This window comes from Rousettus aegyptiacus, unplaced genomic scaffold (assembly GCF_014176215.1).
Source record: "Rousettus aegyptiacus isolate mRouAeg1 unplaced genomic scaffold, mRouAeg1.p scaffold_m13_p_1, whole genome shotgun sequence".
Taxonomy (NCBI): domain Eukaryota; kingdom Metazoa; phylum Chordata; class Mammalia; order Chiroptera; family Pteropodidae; genus Rousettus; species Rousettus aegyptiacus.
In genome coordinates this window covers 3,228,911-3,237,161 of record NW_023416284.1, presented here as the reverse complement: position 1 = coordinate 3,237,161, position 8,251 = coordinate 3,228,911, and the positions used below count along the sequence as shown (strand labels likewise).

Sequence of the window (8,251 nt, the reverse complement as noted above, 5' to 3'; positions counted from 1 at the left end):
GTGGGCGGGGCCGGCGGGGCGGGGCGGGGCGGCCGGGAGGTGCAGGCGGACCTGTCTCTGCTCCGCGGTACCCGTGAATCGCGTCGCCCCGGAGTCGGTCTGGCTCCGGTTTCCACACAGTTCGCTGCCGCCAGAACCCTCACTTCTTTGTTTTGGGGTCCCCAAAATTTACACCAACAGCCTCGGACATCTGGAACCAGAGAAAGGTTCAACGCCCAACTTGGCCAGCATTTTCAAGATTTTAGGAGGTGCTAGAACAGATTTTGGCTGCCAGAATGTCACTAGAGATACCAGTTGGTCCCAGATTAGTTAGGCAGACACAGTTGATAGAACAGGCTCAGGCACTGCTCTGTGAACCCCAAGGTGGAAGGTGCACCCCCCAGGAGATTCTCGTCCTGTTGACAGAACCTGAGGTTGCAGCTTTTACAGAGCAGGTTTTGCATTCACTGGGGTTTAAGCTCATCGACAATTTAATGAAACTGAAAGCTATTCATGATTATTCACGCTGTGGTTTGTTTCTGGAGGATTTACTAGGGAAATATATTAAGGGCTGTGGGCATTTTTCATCCTGGTAAACGAAACTCAAGACTTTAACTTCCCGAGTCTTCTTACGTCGTGCTTTAGGGGAAGTGATGGAGGGAGAAGCTGCACAATTCTGCTTCAGCACGGAACATAAACACCCGAAGCAAGACTTGAACTTCAAAGTAGCAATATCTTTATTTACAAAATATACAGTTTCACAGAAACAGCTTCGCTTTATACACATAAACTTTATAATTACACAGAACCATGTAAACGATGTTAAGTGTCTGGCCTGGCCAAAGCCAATGGGAGGGGCCTACTTTTGGGGTGACATCTTTCCCTCCCCTCACTTCATCAGCCACCAACCAGGAGCCCCTAGATGGGCCATGCCTAATTTGCATAAAGCTGATTGCAGCTGCCCAGCTCAATCAACACAAAAACCAAGGTGTCTTGACTTCTTAGACACCACCCACAGGGATAGACCTGTTAAAAGAACAAAAAGGAAATGAAGGAACGGAAATCAAGATGACTATCAAAAGCCTTCCAGGAGTCACCAGGCATTGAACCTTCTAAGAGCAACATAGCAATCCGCCAGCATCGGCAGTTCCACTCTGAAATCACACGTATTCTTAAATGCACTTGTAAAACGTTGTGGGGGGAAAAAAAAAAAAAACCACAAGAAAAACACTTGGAACTTTGGCTATTCTCGTGAAGACACTGGACAGTGTCCTGGGGCAGATCTTTGGCAAATTCCTCGACAACTTTTCCTGCACGTTTGCCCTAAGTCAGAGCCAGACAGCTGTCTGGGGATAAAGTTGTTTCTAAGCCAGCTTCTTACTATTTCTTACGTCTCTCTTGGGAATCTTCACCATAAACTGAGTTTCAGAAACTTTCTATTTTTGTGTTAAAAACAACAGAATTAAAAACCAAAAAAAAGGCAGTTGGCTGGTCAAGCATGAATGATACCAGGACAAAATATGGGCTCTGATTAGCCAATTACAGTTCAAACCCTTGGTGCTTCGGTGAGAGAATGTGGAAGGAGCCACATGGAGAAGACCCCTCAGGGAGACTGGGGGTCCAACCTGTTGTAAACAAGGACTAACTCGGGCATTCTTCCCTTTTCATGCTTCACAAGAAACAATGGTTATGAAAACACCCATCGATTTACAAAAAATAACATTTCTGAGAACAAGTATTTGGACTGCTAAAAAGCAACATCAATTTCAGACAAAGCTGAAGTCCTTGCCACCTCCGGGCCCCAGAACCGCCAGTGTCCCTGAGTGCACTGCCCTGGAGCGAAGCCCTTCTAGGGCTTTAGGTGCAAACTCCCTGGCTTCTTCAGACTTGGCCCCGAACAGGGTCTTCTTCCAGTCCAGATCTAAGGAACTCTGCACAGTTCAATGGTATATACCTGGAGGCCATTAACATCTCACTCACTCACCAATTCAAACCAAAAAAAAAGGCTTCAAGTCCTAACCTTGGCCTGTGAAAGCAGGAGGCTAGCCCTACAAGGGGAAACAAAGAATCATGGGAAACGCCTTCCTCTCCATCTTTCTTGCCCCCATTACAAAGAGGAATGCCATTCCCCAGGGGTTGCCTAACCTTTATGTTGCTACTGGAACAGAGTGAGGGGAGGAGACGAGGAGGGAACCAAAGTGCCCCCTCGCTTGAAAACAGCTTGCATGGGCACCCCGGGGCCCCATACACCAACTGGAGAGAAAGGGCACCCAGGCAGAAATCTGCCAAGACTTTTGGCTATATCGTGCAAAAAGACAGGTTTTTTTTTTTTACATCGTGCAAAACAGGAAACTGAGTTATGAACACGGCCACCTCGACCCCCCGACCAACCCCCTTTCCACACAGAAGGAGCCACATAGTGTCCCTTTTAACGAACAGAAGAAAACTTAGGGATCACTAGCTCGCCCCTGCCCCCAGGCTCCTCTCAGAGTGAGGCCAGAGGACGCCAGCGGGCAGCCCCGGGGACAGAGCAGTAACACAGCAGGGGAGAGGGTGACCACTAAAGGAGAGGCAGCTTTACGGGCTGCTGTACAGACACTTATGGTAGGAGACTTACACTTGAGAAAAAGCTTGCACGTATGGCTGTTCGTTAACAGGCCGGGGGAACGGAACATCGCTCCCCAGCACGGCGGAAGCGGGAGTAACAGCTAGCACTCGTGCCAGTCGGCGGGAGTCTGTTAACAACGACAGCAAGAATTCACGACCACCACGTACCCTCATTTTCAGCTAAACCAAAGCCACTGTACTTGGGTGTTCAGTCCACCTCCACTGCAGGGAACACAGCTCTGGCAGCAGCTTTGGCCAACAAGGATTTTATTCAGTCACAGGCTATGTACAGTTTATACCTCGGACAGCCTGTCCTTTTGCTTAGGCACCTGAATGGCAGGGGTCTGCCTGCACCAGAGCTGAGAGTTCTGTGCTCAACTAATAAGAGAGGCCAACAAGCCCAATCGTCCCTTCCGATTCCTCGCCACGGTCTACTCGCTCACTAGCAGTCAGTCCAGAAACAGCTTCCGGGAGCCCATTCGGGAACGGTTGGAACGGCGGATGTCAAATTTGGAGTCCCGGCACTTTTGGCAGACAAACACTTCGGGAACGTTGGATTTCCGGATTTTCGCACAAGACAGGTGAATCCAGGTATGGCACTCATTACACTCTATCATGGGGCGGCCGGCAAATGGCTTCATGCAGAAGCAGGTGACGAGGTCCCAGGAGTCATCATCTGAAAGGAGACAACACGTAAGAGGAAAAAAGACAGCTCACGACCACTCTCCGTTAGGACCCCGCTTCATCAGGACCCTTGGGAAAGCCACCCGCCAATGGGGCAAAGCAGCTAGGCCACAGTGCAACTTGATCCTCAACAAATGAAACCAATTTCAACTTTCACTTAAGGGCGCCGCTCCCCTCCCTGAAAACGCAGCAACCACGCCGAAGGGCACTGACGCACGTGGCCCCAGGAACCACCGTGAGACGTGCGCTCGCGAGCTACGTTTTTCCATTTCGAGGTCTGTCTCCGCATCCCAGCTGCCATCGCCCCTGCCTAAACGTCTGAGTATCTGCCGTGTCGCACCTGTCTAAAGATGGGGCACGCTGCTGTCACACTGCAAAGAAGGGACCGCTCGGAGACCCCTGCTTACTGTCACTCTCTGACCACCAGTCAGTGAGTGGCTGTCCTTCAGGGACCACTCACCCGAATCCACCATTATGTCCTCGTCGTTGCCGGTGCTGTCCTCATCCCGGAACACCACCTGCTTTCCTTGCCGGACGATAGTCCGTTTGCCTTCAGTTTTTATCTCTTTGACCTGATCTGGTGACACCGTGGCACAAGATCCACTGGAAAGAGTGTCGGAGTCCCAGCCCGAGCAGGGGTCGCCGGGGGCCTGGGGGATATCCTGCAGGGTAGGACTCGTGGGGGTCTCTACATATGGATCAGCGGTTTCCAGCTTCAGCAAGCTGCCCATGTACCCCTCCTTCACGGGGACGTCACTGTCCCTTCGCTTCCTCTTCTTCTTCTTCTTCAACTTGTCGGTCTTCTTTCTGTCCAGCAGGAAGTTGCTGGGCTTGGCTCGCTGCAGAAGGGTGGGCTGCAGGTGGCCAAAGCAGTGGTCAGAGACCGGCAAGGGCACCGCGGACGAGATGTCAGTGAAACCAGTGTCCCAGCTGTCGCTGTCAATGGTACCGGCGGTGCTGTTGGCAGGGCTGGGGCTGCCCCTCAAAGGGAGCTCCTAAAAGAACAGAGGCAAAGGTGGCACGTTCCCATTACTTCACACGGTCCCCAGGAGTAAGAGCTGGCCTGAGCAGAGATTCGCAGCACCCCTGGCCGGTGAGACCTGCAGACGTGCGCTCCCGCGACCTAAGCTTCTCGGGTCTCGTCAGCTTTATTCTTTAGGAACGGTGTCATCTGTGCCTTAGTGAGGCCTTCTAGATGGAATATAAACCCCGGGGAGAGGACCTGCTGCCCTTGCGGAACCCCTGGCCCTGTCCCAAAGCTGGGGACTTAGCGTGTGCTCGTGCTCTCTGTGGGAGGAGCAAAGGCACCCTCTCCGACCCGCTCACCCGTCCCTGACTGCAAAGCCTCCCTCCACCTGCCCTTCCACAGGACGTGTTGTTGTTGTTTTTTTAATTAAGTGAATTTAAAACAGTTTTGAGCATTTCCTGACACTCTTTTCTAGAAAACTAGATATCCCAAAATATTGTAAAAATCAAAACAGGTAATTATTGCCCCAAAGCAGTGAGCTAAACTCCATGGTTCCTTCGGACCATTTAAGAATTTAATTTGCAAATCGTGGCAACGTTCTATGTGGCACAAAGCGAGCGTGACCCATCTAGATGGCAGTGCAAAGGACGAGCCGATGCTGGGATCTGGCCTCCTGGAAGCACCAGAGGCCTTTCCAGTCTTGCTCAATATGTACCAAGCCCCTGAAGTTTGAGCACCATGGCAACGCTGGTCCACAGATCTGCCCATTTCTGAGCAAAGAAAAAAAAAATCCCTTAGATTACATGGGATTTTAGCCAAAGTCCCTGTAGATTCTCTAATGGGATGTGCACAGGTACCAGAAGGCTGCTGGCCAGACAAGGCAGTGTGGACCCTGCCGACCATCTGGTTGAACTCCAGGCCCCAGCATTCATTAGCCTGTGACTCAGGGCAAGGTGCTCTTACCTGTGCCCAAGTCCTCAGCTTCCAAATAGGGACAAATAATGGTACCTACCCTCATAGCATTATAACAGCCAAGAACAATGCCTGGCCATAATAAGCCTTAATTAGTACTGGCCATTAAAAGCAGGCAAGTAACAAATAGTTATTTTCAAGCAAATTGTCAAAGTTTATTAAATCATTTCTAGACAAGCCTGCATTTTCTATGTTTCAGGAACCCCTTCCCAAGCGGGTCTGTTTCCAAGAAAGATTATTTGCCCAGCCATGGTCTGAAGTCCTCCCGCACAACCCCCTTGTCAGACACTCTGTGTCCACTGCTAGCAAGAAAAGTCTCAAAAATGCTGAAGATTACCTCCTTCGGATAAGGGATGTAGCCGGCATAGGCCAAGACAAAGGTGCAGAATTTGTTGAAATCCTCCACGGTCCTGCGCCTCTTGTAACTTGGAGAGTACTCCTGTTAGCGGGCGAGAAAACGGGGTGTCTTTGAGAGGAGACACTTGTAGGTAGAATCACGGAAAGAAAACTAAGCAAGCTGGGACAACACTTTAGAAACAAGATAAGGTAAGTCTGAGTCAAGCAGTAAGTTTTCAGAGGTTGAAAGAGAGGGTTGTCATGATATTATGCCAAGAATACTGGGAAACTGGTTGGAAGATAAAAGCTCACCCAAAAGCCTATTTCTTGGCGCTCACGTGGCATTTTCTGACATTATCTATTGTTCCTCCAGGCTTATCAGGACCTGTAATAACTACTTTTTTGCTACAGATTTTCCATTATGAAAATAAACTGCTGCCGCAGCGGTAACTAAAGCACTTTAAATGATTTCAAAAGTCAACTGCTTCTTACCCTTCGGAGCTCACTCAGGCCTGGGACCCTGGAGCTGAATCTCACCTGACCCCCCCTCCTACCGGGTCTACCTCACAGAGAAGGCACTGCCTGCTAGTCCCTCCACTGCTCCAACATCCAGGGGGCCAGGCACCCAAATGCACCCCGACTCAGAAGGGAAACCAGAAACACTCCTGCTAGTTTTATTTGCTCGTTGAATATTAAATACTAGAGATTTTGGTTTCTGTGTCCCGTCCCCAACCTGGAAAAGCTCTAGACAAGAACGAATTTTTCTCCTAAGGAAAATAGCTCAAGTAGAAAAAAACCTTTATTTGCTACTGAGTAAATCAACTATATTTCGGTTTACTCGACAAGCATATTTACTGAGGTTTTCTCTAAGCATTTTATCACTCACCCCGACCCCATCCTTACGTACTCAGCTAATATCTCCAGAGCCTACTGGCCCAGTGCCCTGGTAGGCTGAAAGCGGGGGACGCAGGGGAGACTCCTGGGCCCAGCCCAGCCTTCCCAGGGTCAGGGTCGAGAAGGCGGCGCGGCCCCCGCGTGCTGCCCGCAGGATTCCTTCCAAGGGCCCGCGTCTTATTTTCTCAACTTGGTTCCAGCAAACCACTTTCTCGCCCGACCTTCCGCCGCTGGGCGCCGAGGGGCGCACAGGTTAGCGGAGCACCGAGCTCAGCGCGGGAGCCAGCGCTCCCTCCGCAGGGGCGATCCCGCCTCCGCCCCCCGGGAACGGCTGACCGCCCTCCCTCCGGCGGGGGTGAGAGGGCCGCAGCCCTCGGCCCTCAAACTCCCGGGAAGAACTTTTATTTCGGCGAGGAACGTGCAGAAGTGGGTCAGGAGTCGGGGATCCGAGTGGAAAGCAGCGGCGCCCTGGGGCGCGGGGCGGGGGGGACCTGCACCGCCCCCACGGCGCCCGCCGCACCGCGGCCTTCAGAAAAAGCAGATGGCGGTGCGGCCCCCTCCCCGCCCGCCCGCGGAAGCCGCCCCCCGCCGACACTCGGCCCCGGAAGGTGCGGGGCCCATCGCGCGCGGGAGGGGCGCGAGAAGCCGGCTGAACCGGGGTCCGGGGCTAGCACGGCCTGCGAACCCCCAAGGCTTCAGCGCCGCGGGAGCGCGCCCGGCGCCGCCTTCTGCGGCCGGACCCGCACCCCAGACCTGGAGGGCCTCAGGAGGGGAGAGGACCGCGGCGCGGCCGCCGGCCCGGAGAACCGCGGGCCGGTCCCCGGAAGGAGGGGGAAGGCGGGGCGAGCAGAGCCCGCGGGCGGGGGGCGGGGGCCCTGCAGGGGGAGGCGAGCGCGCCGAGAATAAGGGGCTCGGCGCGGGCCCCCGCAGGGGTGGGAACCCCGGGGGACGAGGCTCCCCGAGCCAGAGAGGGCGGGGGTGCGCGGGATTCAGGGGGCGGGGCGGGGCCCACCCGGCCCGGGGAATTAGGGGAGCAGGCGGGGGCGCCAGGACCTGAGTCCCCGTCCGAGGGGGCAGCGAGTCCCTCTGGTAGGGGCCGGGGGCTTTCGCCGAGAAGCGGGAGCACAGGGCGGCGGCGCTCGGACCGAATCCCCGGGGGCGGGGAAGGGGCAAGCGAGGCAGGGAGGGGCCGGGGGCGCAGACAGGACCTGAGGCGACCGAGGCCCGGGAGGGGTCCGTGCTCATGGCCGCGGGAGGGACGCCGAGGCGAGGGCCGGCGGGGAGTACGGCGCGGGCCCCAGTGGGGGGCGGGGTTGGGCGCCGGCGGGGGGGGCGACGACGGAAAGCTGGGGGAGGGGAGGGCGGCGCGCGGGCGGCGGGGGTCCGGCTCCGGGTAGCGCAGGACCGGTGTGGGGGTGGTCGGGGGCGATCCCGGAGCAGCTCTCACTCACCTCAGGGTGGAAGGCGGCGGCGCAGGAGTCGGAGTCCATGTTCAGGGTGGGGGGCGGCGGCTGCGGGAGTGCAGGGGCCGGGATAAGGGCACCGGGCCGTGGGGCCGCTCGGGGCTGGGGGCTCCGGCGGCCGCGTAGGACCAGGGCGGACCCAAGAGGGGTCGCCCCGGCTGGAGGTGATGGGGGGCTCCGCGTGTCGCGTCCCGGACCCTGTGCTCCTGGGCCGGCGGCTCTGAGGCCGAGCCGAGTGAGCGATGCAGCTCCCGCGGCCGGCGCGGCGGGAGAGGCGGGAGAGTCGCTGCGGGGGGCGGCGGCGGCGGCGAGCGGGAACCCGACCGGCTCCCCGACCTGACGCCCAGTT

General features: G+C 55.7%; 1 protein-coding gene across 2 annotated transcripts; it reads right to left on the bottom strand.

Moving 5' to 3' along the window:
* Positions 1–692: 692 nt before the first annotated feature.
* PHF13 (PHD finger protein 13) lies at positions 693–8,251 on the bottom strand. 2 transcript variants are annotated; one of them, XM_016165346.2, is made up of 4 exons: positions 7,891–8,251; positions 5,547–5,648; positions 3,731–4,265; positions 693–3,262 (listed from the first exon to the last, which is right to left on the bottom strand). In XM_016165346.2, the coding sequence occupies exons 1-4, from the start codon at positions 7,927–7,929 to the stop codon at positions 3,036–3,038; spliced, it is 903 nt and encodes a 300-aa protein (XP_016020832.2). In that variant the 5' UTR covers positions 7,930–8,251; the 3' UTR covers positions 693–3,035. The 2 variants fall into 2 exon arrangements, with proteins under 2 accessions (XP_016020832.2, XP_016020833.2); XM_016165347.2 differs by lacking the exon at positions 7,891–8,251 and adding an exon at positions 5,858–6,417.

What these genes read in the sequence shown, in the direction of transcription:
- PHF13 (XM_016165346.2), bottom strand. Translation starts at nt 7,929, where the DNA reads ATGGACTCCGACTCCTGCGCCGCCGCCTTCCACCCTGAG. An exon ending in CCGCCGCCTTCCACCCTGAG is followed by an intron (nt 5,649 to 7,890) that starts GTGAGTGAGAGC and finishes GCCCGCTAACAG; the next exon opens with GAGTACTCTCCAAGTTACAA. An exon ending in GGACATAATGGTGGATTCGG is followed by an intron (nt 3,263 to 3,730) that starts GTGAGTGGTCCC and finishes GTCTCCTTTCAG; the next exon opens with ATGATGACTCCTGGGACCTC.